We start from the raw sequence: 19,463 nt of genomic DNA on the forward strand, positions 1-19,463 counted from the left end.
TTTTAAAAGAAGAAAGTCTAAAGCACATTTATTAAAAGCTATTCTGCTTATGTTGCTTTATTTCTTGCCACCTAAGGTTTAAATAAAACATTTTTGGCAGTGTGAAAATTTTGCTTTTTGGAGATATCTCCTCCCCAGTCTTCCAATCTGTTTAAATGAAAACTTCCCTATGGCAGTGTTAGATTTTTGATGCCACATTTATTAATAGCTATCAATTATCTACTTTTCTGCTAGTAGGAGGCAAGAGTTCACAACATGGAAAGCAAATATAAAAAGATGTTATGGCAATTTGTCTGGCAGAAACAATAAACCACAGAGCTCTGCTTTCTACTTTATTGTTTCTTGAGTTCTTCATCGATTGTCTTCAAAACCACACAGTTTCATAAACGTTCATACAAGCCATGCTACACCTATTCAGCATGACTTAAAATAAAATCATACGGCCAGAACACATCCTCTCCAGCAGCCAAAATTTAGATAAGCAAGAATTAACACCTCACAAATAATCAAGCATAAACTAATATGCCATAACCTTGTTGGGCAAGTAAGCAGTCAAGCTCAGAGAATATCAAAAGTCTCTACTGTTGAGACTGTTTGCTTACTTGCTTGTTGTTTATTTAAACATTAATAGCTTTCCCTTTGGATGGAAGATCTGAATGATAAGGTTGGGGACAAATTGTTCTGTTGAAAAACTGCCTATGTAATTGCTAAGAGTCACCACCAATTTGATGACATGTAATGATCCAAAAATACCAGCAAAGGCTATAGTCCATCAAGCATGCAGGATAAACAATAAACATGAAATAAATATAAAAACTACTTTAAAGGGATTAGCCTAACCATGACAATGATATAATGGCAGAAAGGTACAGCCATGCTCACCCAGGTATGTATGTCTTTATAAAAAGAAAATAAATTCATCAAGAGAAAAATTGCACCATGGTTGTATCCTTGCTGTATTTTTGGACTTCACACAAGACATTTACTTTTAAAAGAAACTATTTAGAATGAGATTCTTTACCTATTTTATTGATTTCTTTTTAAACTATAGGGCCAGTCAATGCTATGCCTATTCCACTCAACCATTCACTAACTGAATTTTACTGCATTTCACAGATAGGAGAAGGAATAAACTTTGTTGAAGATCAGATGGAATTACATCATTCCTAGTAGTAGAAAGAAATATTTAGGTGTTAAGACAATTTAGTAAAATTTATGAAAGGTTCAATGTCTTATTTCTTCTTGTTAACTGTAAAGGTGTATGCCCTCCACATTAAAAAAAATACAATAAATGTTGTTAACCCTGCTACAGTAGACAACCTTAAAATTGGTCTGGGAATATTTTTGGTAATGATATCAAAATGCTTGGTGTCGTTTCAGTTTAAAAAGAAAGATCAGTTAATCTGCAAGAGATACACTTTGTGCCCTTCTCCTACCATTAAAAGAAATTCTTTGAAAGTTCATTTTACATTAGCCAGGGATAACACTGATTAATGTGTATGACACCTTTCACATAATTTTATATATTAAGTATTTTAATTCTACTCTGCCATTTCGAGACCAATAAACTAAAAAGCTGCACTGAAAAAACATTAATGGAATATATTAATTTAAAAAAAACTGAAGTGATACCATTTATCCCTATCACTTCATTTTTTCACCATAATTAGTGGGTAACTCTCAGGAGCTGAAAGCTGTTTTTGACCTTTGAATGACATGGCAGGTTGGACCAGTCCAAAAAAGTGTGATTTAACACAGCATACTAATTCCCTGTAATAGGCCTCTGTAAATTGCAGCTAATCCACTTGGATGAGGTACTTTGCCTTGATGGAAAGGGTAGCCTGCTTTGACCATTTGCTTTGCCTTCTATGCCACTTTGAACCTCCGCAAAATTCTAGTGCATAAAACATAGTCACATATTTTTGTAGATTCTGAAAGATCTGTAGAGTTTTGTCAAAACTTTGATAAACCAGCACACATAGCTGGTTTGACTGTATTCGTTGCCACCCGCAGAAAAGGGTATGTTGGGGTTTTTTTTTTGTTGTTTTGGGGGTTTTTTTGTTTACATTTATATCCCGCCCTTCTCTGAAGACTCAGGGCGGCTTACAGTGTATAAGGCAATAGTCTCATTCTATTTGTATATTTTTACAAAGTCAACTTATTGCCCCCCCCCCCAACAATCTGGGTCCTCATTTTACCTACCTTATAAAGGATGGAAGGCTGAGTCAACCTTGGGCCGGGCTTGAACCTGCAGTAATTGCAGGCTACTGTGTTCTAATGACAGGCTCTAACAGCCTGAGCTATTACGGCCCTATATACGGGTTTATAATGATGACTTTTAATGTTATAAGGGAGTCAACCGATTCTCCAAAATACCTGAAGTCAGGACAAGAAGCAATGGATGGAAATTAATCAAGGAGAGAAGCAACCTAAAACTAAGAAGAAATACTATGACAGCTAGAACAATTAATCAGTGGAATGACTTGACTCCAGAAATCGTGTATGCTCCAACACTGGATGTTTTTAAGAAGAGATTGGGCAACCATTTGTCTGAAATGGTATAGGGTTTCCTGCCTGGGCAGGGGGCTGGACTAGAAAAACCTCCAAGGGGTTTCCCAACTATGTTACTCTGTTAAGAGTAACGATAATTTGGGCAGCCATATAAATTTATTTAATAAATACATAAATCCCAGGTGTTGAGCTATAGCTTTATGGATCATATATATATGATCTATATATCTATATATCTTCCTTCACCTTCTTAGACAGAGAACTGAAACTAAGTTGTCTGTTTGCTCTTAAGTTGCATTGGGCAAGTTTCCAAGGCTTGGATGATGATGACTATGAGTAGGTTCTTTTACAGGATGCAGCTCCAAGTCATGGAACATTTTTTTCAAGGGTGTTCATCAATCTTGCTTTTTGGGGGGGGGTGTCAGTTCTGGGTTCTGGTTAATTTTTTTCCCCATTTCTGGCATGAGTGGGCAAAATACCTATGTCCTATTGCAATTGATGGTGCGTTTCATTATTATGATTGCTTTATTGTCTGCAAGACACTCCTGATATTTTATTGCTTTATAATGCTTCAAATAGTTTTACCCTGAAAGACTTTTTATTATGAGCCATTGGGGTGGTGGTGATCAATAGGATTGATTAACATTGTGGCAAGTTATCCTGAGCCCACAGATACTGGGGAGAGATAAGTATGAAGTAGAGGAACATGATTTTTTAGAATGTCTATGTACAGGCTTTACTCTGAAAAAAATATGGCTCCACTTGAAATACACTGAAATATGACAAATTGTGATATACAAGTAAGGGCACCTCTGCACTTGGATTTTGAACCACATTGAACAAAATCTAGATCTCCCCAATTGTATGATGTTGATTTGTTTGGACAGCTGAAACAGCGAAATCCTTTTTGGTGGAATGGGCTGGAGACAGGAGTCAAATCTATTTGCGGATTGCTTTTGTTCTGTCCTGATGGTTAGCTGGAAGGATCATTGATTGGCATATTATGATCACTCAGCATTTGGAGATTGTTAGAACAGAATATTAGCACATGGCTCCTTCAAAGTAGATTGGAGAAATCAGGGATTGGAAGAAGTGTAACATAAAAGTGCCAAAGTTGGTCCTTAGGTTAGGCTGCCATGTGCAAATCAGTGCCCTCTCCCTTTGTGTACTGATAATTGGTCTCAAGGAATCGACAAAGCAAATTGCACGATTTTAGAGTATAGGGGTTGAAGTTAATGGTGCCCATGGGAGTTTGAGGATGAACATCAAATGTCAATACGAACACAAAATGAATGGGGCTTGAACCCATCCACCATCTTTCAAATTTTGACAATATCCTACAGGTGCCATTTGCTGTATTTCCAAACTTGTATACTTAGAGTAAGAGGTAGATATTTTCAGTCTACTTTATTCTTGAATGCAGAATAACAGAGTTGGAAGGGACTTTCTACTGGCCCAACCCCCTGCTGAAGTAGGAGATCTATACCACTCCTGACAAGTAGCTGTCCAATCTCTTTTTAAAAGCCTCCAGTGATGGAGCACCCACAGCTTCTAAAGTAAGGAGAAATTTCCTGACAGTTAGAACAATTAATCAGTGGATTAATTAACTTGCCTCCAGAAGTTGTAAATGCTCCAACACTGGAAGGTTTTAAGAAGAGGTTGGATAACCATTTGTCTGAAGCAGTTTCCTGCCTAAGCAGGGGGTTGGACTAGACCTCCAAAGTCCCTTCCAGCTCTGTTATTCTATTCTAGTTGCAATTTATTTCAGTTTCTCCCTTTCAGGTCTTCATTTAATTCTTTTCTATTTTCACAACAGATCTGTTTTGTTTTGTTTTTTAATCTGCATTATCTTTTGTATGCATACACAAGAATATTTCTTATTTTTCTAAGTAGTGTTCCTTTGGTTCTTTGTGTACATTTTTTTCAAATATAGATGCATATTTATGTTTGGAAAATTATGTTCTACAGAATTCACTGAAGAGTGAAAATTAAAAACAAATTTGTCCTCATATTTAAATATGGTCATCTGAACACCTAAGCATTGTTTATTTTCCCTGGAGGCCTTTCAAAATATTACTAAGAAAGGATGTATTTTATTATCTTTATAGCTATGATCATGTATTTTTTATTTATTTATCTCTCTAAATAATCTAATCAATAATAGAACAAAATCCAACACAGTTCTCCTCTTTTGGAAGATAAAAGATAAAAGTTAAATAAAGATGTCCAGGAGACAAGAGTCAAAACATGCCAGCAAAATGACATATTGATTTCTGGGAAAGGAGCAGACTATAAAAATATTCTTGGGACACAATTACAAAGTGCATAGGTGCTACAACAAGCAGAAAGCTCATTTTCTCCGACTGGAAGTTTATTCTGAAAGGGCGACTGATGCTTTTTAGAGCAGATGAACTTCTAGCTTTTGGAAAGCCATGCTGTCCTTTTCTAAGTGAATAAGGTACATGTCCTTAGTCCTTTTGCTTTTTCATACTCAACAGTTTTTAGGAGGTTACAATCTGCATTCATCTCATTGTCATCAGGTCAGACAACCTAGAATTACAGGTCCAATCAAGAAGACATCTTCACTATGCTCAACTAAAGAAAGTCATTGTTCATGAGTTCTCCTTCAGTCTGATGAAAAAGAAATTGCTGTAGAAATCTCCTTCAAGGGAAAGTGTTTTGGAACATTATTATGGGTAGAATTTGAAATTCTCATGTGGTCAATTGTGAGTTGGCCAAGGTTATATATATCTGGGTGTGTAAATATATAGGTGTCCAGGCTTTCATATGGAATCAATAGTTTTGGTGGTTTGCTGTCTAAAACCCAATGTGTCAGTCTAAATACCATTTGTGCCTATCCTAAAATGACATAATCCCAGAAGTACTAATTCATATTTGATATGGTTGGGTGGCAGGTAAAGAAAAGAAGGAGCGCATTTTTTAACTTTTTCTACTTGGCCCACAGTTCAGCTCTAAACCTCAACAAAGATTGGTCTGCAGTAAGGAAAAATGGTTGGAAAAACATATACATACTTCTGTGTGTTGTTTTTTTAAATGCACATCTACATGCCCTAGAGACAAAGTGGGGTGTGTAATCAAGAAACAAGCAATCTAGATTCTCAGAGATGTGGGCTTTATTTATTTATTTTGCTCCTAAGTAATATGTCATTTCTTCAGGCCAAGAAATAAATGGAAAGGATTTAGGGGGATTTGCTTATCAGCGGAACACCACCTAGCATTATATTCCTCCTGCTTTTGAGAAGGTACATTAAGGTTGGTTTAAGCTGCTGTGGTTCAATACTTTTCTTTCCTCTGTCAAGGTACCCTGAACAACAGACAAATTAATCCTTGCTTTTTCTTTTTTCTTTTTGTCCTCCTTAATTTCCCCTTCTCTTGACTCACTGCTTATTTTGTCCACCCTGCTAAAGGCAGAGGGAAGGAGGACATATGGGGAGCTAAAGCCTATCCTCCTTGCTCTTCTGTTCTTCCTTTTCATGGTCCTCCAAATGCTTTCTGAAGTCAGATGAAAATTCTCCAATATTTTACACAGTACGTGGAGCAGCAGCAGTTGGCCTTTATGTGATGATAGTAATGATAGCAATTATATTTCCCAGAGACTAATTTCATCTTACTGTGTGCATGTGTGTGCTCACACTCTGTTTTTAAAAAAAGAACAACATTTGATAGGAGACTTACTGTATTTGACACACACAGTGCAAAAATGAAGGCTGATTTACTTTTCCTCTTATAACTTGTAGGGGTAATTATTTAATCTCTCATCTGCTGGGGTAATGATTGAGGAGCTGATTTTGTTACAATGGGTAACTCTACTTGATATAATTTTGCAGTAGGTAAGGTTTCCATTTTTAAATCCAACAGGGAGTATATATGCAGTGAATATCAGGGGTGGGATTTTTTCAGAAGGGAGGAGTGTTGGATTCTTTGTTGTTGTTAACTTTGGTTGATGTAGAGGATAAAGGGCATGCTGATTAATGATTAGCCCTCAGCTAATCAGGATCAGGGGTTTATAACAAAGAGCATATTTTCTGAGATGAGGCCTCTTGCAGTTCCTTTTGTAACTAAAATGTGCACATCTACAAATCTGCTTTTGGTATCTATTAGCTGCTCTTCAAGCAGAGTTTGTCAGTCTGATCTGAGCCACTCTGTCAATCCCAGAACTATCTATCAGTTGGGCCACATCCTGGGCTTTCCAATTTCTCTCATCGTATCTCAGATGCCTGCTTTAGAGATGATGGCCACAGAGGATACAGTCTTGGCTTAATACTTTATGAATAATCCTAAAATAACCATGTATAGTGGTAACAGTCATTTCTTTGTGCCTTGTGTGTAAATGACCTTTCACCTATCTTCAGATAATGCTAAATCCATTTTTTTTGAAGTTATTCTATTTCTAAAGAAGAATTTTATTTTAATCTTACCCAACCTGCCATCTTCCATCTACAAATCAGGATTCTCTGATTAGCATAAACCAAAGTAGCAGGAATACAACTGGAGTCTGCCTATTAGCTTAAGGCTCTATTTTTTGCTGCACATTTTTTCTAGATCACTTTCATAAGTAACACTGAAATTGTTGGTTAACCTATAAAGCTCTGCATGGCATAAGATTTGTTCCCTTCTTTGTTATCTTTGTCAAGGAAAGAGAAATGGGAAATGTACTCTTGTTGATTCTCCTGGATGTCTCGGCAACTTTTGATGTTATCAATTAAAAACCCTTCTTTTGCAGAAATTATCCAACTAAAATGTTAGCAGAAATGCTTAAGGAGGTCCCACCCATACTTACATCTCTACAATGTCTGTTTGACCCCATGATATTTATGTAAGATAACATTTTTAGTACCCAGTATATTTTTTAATGCAAATATATTTATTGAGTTTTAAAAGATTTACAATTATGTTCCTGCAAAAATCCCTATAAAATAATATATAAGAATATATTACCAATATATAATAAACCATCTACTTTACAAAAAATATTTTTATAACAAACGGTTGAAATAATGTAATAAACTCAAGAACAGAATGCTGTCAAGAAAAAGCATTACATGATTAATTTCTACAAAAGACCATAGGGAAAGTGGATGAAGGTAAAACCTTTATCATTTTGGCAATGGCTTACAGCTGGGACTTTAAAAAAAATAAATCAAAGGCTTGATTTTGGCTGCTTAAGAGCCAAATGCAATCAAGGCCAGAGTTGAAAAATTCATCATCAATGATTCAAAGTGCAGATTGTGCAAAAAGGCAGATGAAAATAGTAGATTTTATACTCACCTTGTGCAAAAAAGATCACACAAATTTATTATAAACAGCAACATAACACAGTTGCCAAAATGATTCATTGAAACATCTGTAAAAATCATCAGTGCAGTAATGAAAAATTACTGAGTTGAAAAATGTAGTTGAAAATTAGCAGGTTAAAATATTGTAGGATTTGAGAAATCTTTAGCTCTTAACATACCATATTTTCCTGGAGTTGAAAAGAAGAAAGTGTGGATAATGTGGCAATACCAGGAGATAGTAGAATAAAAGACAAAGAATTGCAGAAAATCACAAAATATCAAGAGCTGAACATCCAAGATGAAAGATTATGGCTTAAACTGGCCATGGTGGTGCCAGTGGTTATCAGCACACTGGATGTCATACCAAAAATGTTGGATGCCACTTAGAAAACCTGCAGATTGACAAAATTTCTATCACTTACAAAAAGCCACACTGCCTGGGATCCACACATAAATTGCACCGATACATTCTAGGTTCTTGGTGCATAAAAGCCAACAACAGCTAAAGAATTTGCAGCTGTGATTTCACATTTTTGTGTATACAGTGGATTGTGCATAAGTGGATTTTATTGTTTATCCCTCCTCACCAGTAAAAAAAAATCATACCAGTTGAGAGGGTGTATTTCTAATTGTTCAGTTTAAACAAAATGTTATAACAAATAATTAAGTCCCTTATTATACAGGAGGGCTTGAAGAAACAAGAGAAGTCTTTAAATCAGCAATGAAATTAAAAATTAAGATGCAGCATTAAAGGAAAATAATATTGTTACCAAATGTTACTTGGTACCAAGCTCATTTTGGAGTTTCATAAAACAATTGAGAAATTGCCAAGGAAGCTTAAAATAATTTTTCCTATAATTTCAGGAAAGATGTTGCCCATTATCCAAGTTGCATTAATTTTTTGCTTAGAGTAAAACGTTTAGTAATATATTAACTGGTATTATTTATTTAAAGATGAAGGGCAGAAAGAAAATAAAATCCAGCTCTAGATGTGCTCAAGTTTAAAACATAATGCTTAAATTTGCCTTTTGCTTAGGCGGAATGTTTCCTCTTGATAATTGAGATCATGTTCCAGGACATTTCCTCCTTCTTCAACCATTTGAGTTCAACTTCTTAGTTAAATCTAATATATAATTTATTAATGTAAGGTGAACTGAAATCTATACTACATTTATCCTAATTGACCATTGAAAACACAGCTTTGATACTGATTTCTAATGAAAGTTAAGAAGTATGTTTATGAAAACAGTTTCTCAGGTAGCTAAAGGAATATAAACCAGATTTTAAAAAGGAAGTCAGCCATCAAGAGCATATTATAGCACAATTTATCTGGTAGATTTGAGAAGCAGATATTTATAGGTCTTTCTCTTTTCATCCATCCTAAGAATGAGAACACATCATTCACTGGATGTGTTGTTTATAGTTTCATAAAGCTGTTCCATGACAGGGTTTATTTTATCTAGTGCTTAATACCCATAAAATCATCACATAGCAAATGAATGGAATAGTCATAGTCTAAATGGGACTGATTCCTATGGAATATTTTATAGATAGAAGCCATTTTATTTGGAACAGTAGGTCAAAGGGTACAAATCTGCAGTATAAATTCTTATTTTGGGCTGCCAGAAAAAGGTAAAAGGTATGTAATGGCTCTGATTGAATTTTTCTATAGTAACTGGAATTCTCTCTCATGATTCAGTACATAACAATGGATACAGATATAGAATCCGCATCAGAGGGAACCAAAGAAATTCTAAAAGCAAATAAGTAGAAATTTAGAAATAATAATTCATTAGAGTCAGTTTCATGAAGTGAAGAAATTTGAAGGTAAACCTCTCATAAGTGCTGAAGATTTCAGACAAAGTACTCCTACATGATAGCAACACTTTTTCAATAAGCCAAATAAATAGTAATAGTAAAAATAATGTAACATTTACAATTGATAGTTAATTGCATAAATTACAATCTATAATATATAAATTGACTGTAATTGTATAAATTACAATTGATTTATAATAAAAATCTTTTTGTTGTAAACACTGGGCTGAGTTATTTTGGTTCTGACATATTTCTTCAAAAGAATAAAATACATATTTTAGAATACGTTACTGTGAAATATTTTCATGAAAAAGATAAACAGGCAAGCTTAATACATTCTGTTTGTCTCCCTTTTTTGCAAGTGAAAGCATTGCTTACTTTTATATAACCTTCATTATTATTTCCACTAGTTAGCAAGTTTGTTTTTCTATTAGTTATTGAAATCAAATTTTAGACCTCTGCCTATTATTTGATGCTTACACTGAAAAAGATGAACCTTACTCATTAGTTTTGTGCATATTAATATTCAGTAGCTCTTGAAGTACTGCAGCAAGAATCTTTTCAGGTTTCATTGGCAGTCTCAGGAACTCAGTTTACTATGTTTAGTACTCAAAACTCCATCAGTGAGAAGAGATGAAGTTCCTCATTCCAATCTCAATTCAGTTTCAAGAAAGTCTTGAGAGGGCCAACAGGCAGGGAGGACAATACTACTGTTAAAATTTCCAATGCAAATTTGAGATTATTAAGGAAATCCCACAGAAATATGGATTTCTACCTATTTTTTTCATTGGCCACTGAGGGACTATATTCAGAAAAATAAGAGATTTGTTTCAATCGTTTATCAGTGGGAAGGAACAGTGCAGGTGCAATTATCTCCATTGAGATGTTTAAATATATAACATTGTCCAGAGAAAGAGACGATGCTTACAATAGAGACAGAATTATCTATTTTAAGTTCTCCAATGGTTAATGAACCACATGGGTCAGCCTCTTCATGACCAAAGGAGAAGAATGCTGGTTCTGAAATTCAGCAAGAGGGGGCTTTTGTCTTCCCTAGTCATTGCACAGGTTGTAATTTAACTGAATGAAAGAATGTCATAATCAGATTCCCAAAGCACAATTCAGGAAGAGGATGAAAGCAGTAAGCCTTTTCTTCTCTTTTCTCATCCTAGCTGAAAAAGTACCAGTAGGAAGGACACAGCAGTGCATGTGAGAGAACGCACGTTTACTTGCATATTGAATCCCAAGTCTGAGACTGCCATTAGGAGCTTCTGTAAATTGTTGGGTAAAGAACAGCTCTGGGCAGCCACAATGAGCCTGGTTTTCTACTGTGTATCCAACAGGAATTCTTAATACATAGGCCTTACAACACTCTGGGATCTCTACCTTTTACTTACTGTCTACAGAACTGGAATAGCAAAGAGTAGGGAATGGCATAATTAGGCATTTGTTGAGATCATGTTGCCAAGGGCTGGATACTTTCATACTCTTGCACACAAACAATATGCCTGAGTCCAGAGGCTTCCACAAAACCCTCCTATTGGTCTCCGTTAGTAATTCTACTAATTGGAGCAATTACATGAAGGACTTACTACTGGGAAGGGAAGCCATTATACTTCTTAATACACCGCAGTACATGCTGCTCTTTAATTAGAACAGTCACAGCCACTCACTTGCTCAGAATTACTAGCTGAAAAGTTCATGAAAAAATGGGCTGACACCAGAGACACTCTTGATGTGGCCTGTTTTTCAGAGACTATAATGCATTTGCCATGCATTACCATACCAAGGGACTACATCCCAGTGTCATACGAGAAGACAAATACTTTGCTTTTTGTGGAATTTGAAATAAAATAGCCTTCATTTGATACGAGTACATTTTTACCAGGGCAGTTTCCAAATCCCGTTGCTACTGGTTTGCTAGTGCACACACACGGCGCTTCTGCACGTGTAGAAGCATCTGGGTGGGTGGACAGCACCTCCCGCCACCGCCACTACTGGTTTCCCGATCCAGTGCAAACCAGTAGCAACTCCAAGGTTAAAGACCTTGGAGTTTTCATATCTAATGATCTAAGTGCCAAAGCCCACTGCAGCTACATAGCAAAAAAGGCTCTAAGAGTTGTAAACCTAATCTTGCGTAGCTTCTTTTCCAAAAACACTACACTACTAACCAGAGCATATAAAACATTTGCTTGACCAATTCTAGAATACAGCTTGCCTGTCTGGAACCCTCACCACGTCTCTGACATCAATACAATTGAACATGTCCAGAAATATTTTACAAGAAGAGTTCTTCACTCCTCTGAAAACAACAAAATACCTTATCCCACCAGACTTGAAATTCTAGGCTTAGAAAACTTGGAACTCCGTCGCCTTCGACAAGACCTAAGTTTAACTCATAGAATCATCTATTGTAATGTCCTTCCTATTAAAGACTACTTCAGCTTTAATTGCAATAACACAAGAGCAACCAATAGATTTAAACTTAATGTTAACCGCTTTAATCTAGATTGCAGAAAATATGACTTCTGTAACAGAATCATCAGTGCTTGGAACACTTTACCTGACTCTGTGGTCTCTTCTCATAATCCTAAAAGCTTTAACCAAAAACTTTCTACTATTGACCTCACCCCATTCCTAAGAGGAGCATAAGGGGTGTGCATAAGAGCACAAACATGCCTACCGTTCCTGTCCTATTGTTTTTCTTTTTTTTTTCTTCTTTTATATATATATATGCTTATACCTCTTTATATTTCTTCATATATATGTTTATATACTATATAATCTTTTTGCATGATGCTTATGTATATTGTTGTGACAAAATAAATAAATAAATAAATACATAATTAAACCCACCACTGATTTTTACTCTCCAAACCATGCCTACAGCTGGATTACACAGTTCATATTATTTTTAGAAATATTGTGTGTTTTTCTGTGTAAATGCAATCATGTCATGTATGATTATATGCATAACTATCTTATGAAGTATATATTTATTTTTTAAATATTGTATCCAGAAATTGATGATGATTATTTAGTTACGCATCAATGTCATTTTATTTATTCATTTATTTATTATATTTTAATTTTTCCAGTTAACTAACTGGGGAAATTATACAAAATTAGGTAACCTTTTTTACGGGACTATATGAAGTTCTCTAAAACTTGTTGATAGTCTCTACTATGGTGTAAGAGTACTAATAGTACTAACTTGTCATTATATTTTTCAAAACAAGGGCCAAAACTCAGTACTAAACTCCCTGCTACATATATAGTAACCACTTTGTCTTTGGTATTTCTAGATATGGAGAGTTGTCTAGATAATATTAAACAAAATGAATAAGTGACAGAGTTTATGGCAATTTTCTATGTTTTCTATGTTCTTACATATGGGAAATATGTATTCTAGAAGTACCTTAGAATCATTTTAACATAATATGAAAACAATAAATCATGTTACAGTAATTTAATAGAATCTTGGGCTAGAAAGACGAACTGGACTTTCTTGGTTTTTTTCCTTGAAAACAGTCCAGTTACCTTTTGGAAAAGTATCTTTGGGACCTGGATGGATGATTGAGAATCTCCATAAATATACAAAAAGAAAAATAATGCCAACAGTCTAAATAATAAGAAAAATACGTGTCATAGAAATTTTTAAACTGTGGCTCAAAGAATATGATTCCCTTCATTTGATCTTTGTTTCCATTTTTTTTTGTTCTTGTTCACATCAGACAACAGATGACCTCGTTTCTTCAGCAGAATGTTCTAACGATGATGAAGATTTCATTGAATGCGAGCAGAGTGTAGGTAAGCCAGGTTAGTCTTCTTTTTGGCTTGCTTTTTGCAATTGACAATGCCAATACATATATGTGGATCTGAATGTATACATATATATGTATGCTCATATATGTATACGTGACATATGTATATATGGATAGGAATGTGTACTAAATTGTCACTGTTTAAAGCCAAGCATCCAATCCCATGGAACTGGCAGGAGCAAAACATGAATGGGCCATCATGTTGGAAAGCCAACTTTGGAAAAAAAGAAAAGAAAACCAACTGTTTGAACCAGTGCCTGTTCAGTTTATTGTAAACCATTGTGCTATAAATTTGTAATGGTTTTTGAACTGGTTCTGGTGGGGAGAAAGGAAGCAGATTGAAGAATTTTTCCTGAACTAATAATAAAAGTCTATTAATTAACAAAATAAGTAGATAGCGGGGAATAGAGGTAGAACCATGGCTGTTTTTACATCTTTCTGACAGATATGAAAACATGCCTCAAAAGTTCTATTTGTCCATGGGATTTTAAAAGCGGTTAACATGGCAATGTATTTTTGCTAATACTGTACCCTGTTTATTTAACCAGTCTGAGGAGATTTAAACCACAGTAAATCTGCAACAATTATTATGCTCTGCCATGCTATCTGCAGCAATGATGCTTCAAAATGTATCCACTAAAATGCCAAAACTGATTAGAAAATTTTGAAATGGGCTCAATTTCTCCCTTTGAACATAGATACATTTTGATAAATTTATGGCTTTGAGGCGGGGGAGGGGGAGGGAAATAGATATGACTGTGCAATATCCAGCAGGCAACTGCGATCTACTTTATTTTATTTTTAAAAAAATTGTTTCTAGCTTTTCTTTAAGTTTCATTTATTTTTGAGGCTTGTTCTGAATTAAAATAGTTATCTAATAGAGAACAGAATTTCATCCAATTTTTGTGTGCATTGTAAAAACTTTTCTGCAAATCTGTCCTTAACCACAAAACACAAAAAAGTCTTCTTTCTTTTCTTTTCTTTTCTTTTGCTTTTGTTAGAAACAAACAAAAAAGATGGGGTGGGGGTGGATAGGTTATTATATTATTTTGAAAAGCTTTATGTTTGCTAAAAATCAAACTTCAGATGGTTATGTTCATTGTTTCCTGAAGCATTTCAGATCAATACAGTAATAGCAATAGAAATCATCCAAAGCTAACGCTTTCACATTTCTCTTCCACTACTCACATTCTGCTTGTATTTTGGAGTAAGACTTGCTCTGACAGTAGTAAAAACCACTGTGGCTTTGCATGTAGCTAGGAAGTTTCACAAAAAGGCTAGAGAGCCAGTTTGGTTTAGTGGTTAAGATACCTGACTAGAAACTGGGAGACTGTATTCTAGTCCTGGCTTAAGCATGAAAACCAGCTGGGTTGCTTTGAGCCAGTCATTTTCTGTCAGGCCAAATCACCTCACAGAATTGTTATTGAGGGAAAAATTGAAGGAGTATTAGCAATAGCACTTAGGCTAATAAAATGCTTTACTAAATATTTAGTATTTAGTATTTAATAAATTCTGCTTTACAGCATTCTCTAAAAAGTTTACAATGTCAGCATTGCCCCCAAACAATCTGGGTCTGATTTTATCAACCTCAGAATGATAGAACCTTGAACTGGTCAGGATCGAACTCCTGGCAGTGAGCAGAGTTAGCCTGCAATACTGCATTCTAACCACTGCACCACCACAGCTCCTTTGATATATTTGCTTCCATGAATTATTTATAAACATAATAAGGATGGAAAATGAATGAATCAATGAATGAATGAATGAATGAATGAATGAATGAATGAACGAACGAACAATCTTAAGCAACACAGATTTATCATTTAACTGTGTGTTGTTGACATACAATTCAGTACAAACTGATTATATTATTTGAAATATGCTCATGAAGATTTTATGGAATCCTCAGTGCACTGATGATACTACCAGTAATGAAACATCTGCAAGCTCAGAAAGTACCAAGGACTCTACAATTTAACACCGAGCTACATATATTCTCTTCTATTGGGTTTTGGCCAATTTAAGCATCAATACTCTTATATTAACAGCTGCTTTGTTGTGCTGCATAACTGGGAGTTCAAGATGCTCCTTTCCTAACATTCTTCTTTGTTTCTCAGCCATGTTCTGCTGGAATAAAGAATGGCGTTTATGAAAAGAAAAGTCATAGGTCTTAAACAAAGTGGTGATTTACAAACCTCATGTGGCAGGGATTTGTAAGTTTTGTGAGCTCCTTTAGTAGGGCTGTGCTAGAGAATTTCTCCTATAGACAGAGGTCTTTGACCTTCTTTCTTGTGACTGATCACGTTTTTCAGCTTTTCTTGGCACTCCTTTTGTAACTTCATCCATCACACTTGCAGAGATATGCTGTCTGCAAGAAAAAAAACATAATAAAGATGGCTATTCAAAAATGGATCTGAATCTGTTATACCAGATCCAAATGTGGTCTTATGTTTGGTCTTCACCAAGATACAGTAACAGTTAGTTTGTGAGTTTCATGTAGAAAGAGCTGAAATATATATTTGAACCCCCCTGCTAATTTTTATGAGTCTGTTAATTTTTTTTCTTTTTCTCTAATTCCTACTACATTTGCACTTAAACCTGAAGCCTTTTTCACCCTTTATCAGTCTGTTCCTCTTATCCATCACCTGAAGACATGTTGTGAAGGCAGTATCATTACTTCTTCCATGGTGATGCATTGCAGTCTTTAGGACCTTGAGACGTGGCACCAGTGAATGAATCAAGTTACTACAAATGTGGGAAGGGCCTGTTCATCCATAAAGAAACATAGTTGAGAAACATAGAGTCCTGCCATACAACTACTGAGAGAAAAAGAACTTCAAATTACATTAAAATGGCACTAAATTATGCTTTCATCATTGTCCCCTGGTTGATAAAACTTCTAGAACCTTCTATTCTAAACTTTTTAAAGTCTCAACACATTCCCTTTTTTTTTTTTTTTTTAGTTTTAAAGGAAATGCTTCCAGCTTGTTTCAGCCACTGATATCTTTTCAATGCCACTCCTCTTGTTGATAGGATGTGTTAGAAAATTTGAATCATATGGAATCTTATCAGCTTTAAAGGCTATATGTATACTGGATGTTAAGTCTGGCATCACAAAGGAATCTAAATGTTCAAGTGTGCATGAACATGTATGCATTTATTAATATGCACATACAAGCATTGCATGCACACACAAATAAAGATTTTCTTTCAAAGAATCTTAAAGTAGCAATCATCGCTATTAGGTCTCTGCTTTGATTTATCAACATTGAAGTTGCTGCTGATTATCCGAAATGCACTATTTCTGGAAGACCCAGCATATCATCTGCTAATTTTCTTCCAAGAATTAGGAGAATTCTGTGACCTCTGGGCTTTCAGTAAAAAGTTATTTTTTAAAGAAGTATTCTTCTTCCAAGTTCTTGGCAAGGTGTAGTGATTAGGATTACAAATTGATGACTTGATTCAAAGGACATTTGATTAACTTATTCATTCTAATTAAATCTGTTAACAGAACGTTCAAAGCATTGAATGAGCTCCCTGCAAATTACTTTTTTAATTTATTAATTTAACTTAATTTTTTAATTCAGATATGTCATTTCCAAAAATCTATGCCAGTATTTTTAAGCTGGGATGAGACACTTTCTGTATTAGTTAGCACATTCTCTGCATGTTTGCTGGACAATTTGGAGGTTGCTAGGTTTCATCCTAACACAGAATACTTCAAAAATGTATTAAGATTAAACCACTGAAGTTATCTGGCTGAAATTTTACTGGAAAAAAGTATTGTAAAAGATTCATCATTTTAGCTATTTTCATCCAGTTCTGTCAAAAACAGAATCAGCTGAAAATATTCAGTATTTTACTGCATTATAACTAATGATTTGATCTTTTTCAAACGGCTTTGAATTGAATCTTGTTGCTTTCCAATTTCAATTTCAAATTGAATTTCAAACATCATATACATAAAATTTTAATATAAATCAGATCTTGGATTAATTATACATTCTTATTAGTAATTTAGAGCCCACTCAGTGAAGAATCCAAGAAACCAATCTTCATAAATCTGTGAATACTTTATCAGGTTAACTAGGATCCTTTCTCTTTCCTGCTTTCCTAGTTTCTTTCCACTGGGAGAAAATTGTTTATGTATCATTAATTAAAATATGCATCTAAGTTATGTACTTTCTTCATCTAAGAAACTTAATAAAGTAAAGATGGGCAGCATATAAACTGAATGGATGGATGGATGGTTGGATAGATGGATGAGATGAGAATGATATATTGAAGAAACCCAAAAGATTTTTCTTGATAAGAATTTGCATATACTAATATTCTGTAGCAGTAAAAAGAAACAAAAGATAGCATGTAAAAAAATATGACAACTTAGAACCTGTGCAGCTCTTTCTTCATTACTTCTTTGGTTACAAAGGTTAACCCTTCCTGAAACACTTGCATGGAATGGTAATTATTTTGATAAGTGTACTAGTGCGTGTTTCTCATTTATTCTTGGTTATAGGAGCAACTGTACCACTAGACAAACAGAAGATGATGGAGATAGCCAGAGAAGCCCATGCCCTGCTATTCCTTCAGTCCCTAGCCATTCTCATTTTGTGTTCCCCAGATAATGGCATTACAAGTGCCAGATATACTGCCCTACAGTCCTTAAACTAGATGTGTTCATTAGTATCAGAGTACTCAGTGGCATTTTCAAGGTTGAAATGTGATTCAACTGCCAATCCAGTCAGCTTCTGTACATGGAATGGAATACAAACTGAAAAGAAAACTTGGCTTAGCTTCTTGGCACTTTTTCCCAACCAAATAAATTTGCACATCCCATCTGTCACTTGATTACATCATCTACAGACCTAGCTACCTGGCTTGTCAGAGGAACAAACTAAATAACTCATAAAATAATAAAGCATGGCTATTTAGTGAGGAGAAATCAAGTGAGAATCAATGAGCAGCACACACTAGCATTCATTGTTACTTGATCTCATTAAATTCTGCTAGTGCAAAGGTTACCTCTGTGCTAAAGAGACATTCAGCTGACCTGTGCAAAGGCCAAAAATAATTAATATTGAGCTTCATCCAGAAGATTTTTTTTCAAGAACAGCAAACTGAAACAATTGAGATGAAGGAGAAAAATACCAATCAAGAGCTTATTGTCTGATAACTAGATTCACAAGTCATTTGTTTGGTAGATCATCTAAATAAATGTCCAGATCAGGGGCGGGTTTCAAAACCCGTCGCTACCGGTTTGCTCGTGGCCGTGCGTGCACTCGCTCACTCAACGCTTCTGTGCATGTGCAGAAGCATCTGTGCATGTGCAGAAGCGGCTGGTGGGAGCCTCTGCTGCCACTGCTACCAGTTCACCCAATCCAGGGCGAACTGGTAGCAACCCACCACTGATCCAGATCCTATAGCTCCTTTTCTGGAGCACTGATTCATTTGACCATTTGGTGCTGTTTAGCAAGAGTGTTTGTATAATTTCTGAATATATAGATATCAAAACTGGAGACCAAGTTGAAAAGTACTTAAAAAGTATTGTGTTATAGCCAACATTGTTCATGAGAACTTCCAAGCTACATGTACATGTCTTTATGTCTACAAGAAATAAACAAAATAGCAAGTTTTACTCTTTTTTCATGCAAATGTCTTATAGGGTTCCTTTAATTAAATTTGCATTTATTATTCTTTAACTTGTCCTTTCCAAGCCCCAAAAGCCCCTTTCAAGGATCTGATATTTATATGTAAACTATATACTGTGTGTGTGTGTGTGCATGCACATGCATATGCATACCTACAGTATTTTTGCTTAGAATGAATTAAAACTGAATTGATAAGTAGCCGTCATCACCTAATCTTCATGACCTCATCTAATTCTATCATCTACTAAAGTGGAGAGAGATGCATGATATGTTAATTAGTGTGCAAAGCATGTGAAATTTATAGAGCAATTTTTTATGTGATGTTAAATTTTGATTTCATTTGATTAAGTGATATTTCAATTTTC

At 35.0% G+C, this 19,463-nt stretch overlaps 1 protein-coding gene across 1 annotated transcript in view; it reads left to right on the forward strand.

Moving 5' to 3' along the window:
• The window catches only part of NRXN3 (neurexin 3), a 1,004,058-nt gene that overhangs the window by 946,993 nt on the left and 37,602 nt on the right, over positions 1-19,463 (forward strand). Inside the window, exon 15 of the mRNA XM_058162458.1 lies at positions 13,361-13,436. Within this exon, the coding sequence (XP_058018441.1) occupies positions 13,361-13,436 (76 nt within the window). The remainder of the gene's footprint in view (positions 1-13,360; positions 13,437-19,463) is intronic.

The sequence above is a fragment of the Ahaetulla prasina genome, chromosome 1, assembly GCF_028640845.1.
Source record: "Ahaetulla prasina isolate Xishuangbanna chromosome 1, ASM2864084v1, whole genome shotgun sequence".
Lineage (NCBI taxonomy): Eukaryota > Metazoa > Chordata > Lepidosauria > Squamata > Colubridae > Ahaetulla > Ahaetulla prasina.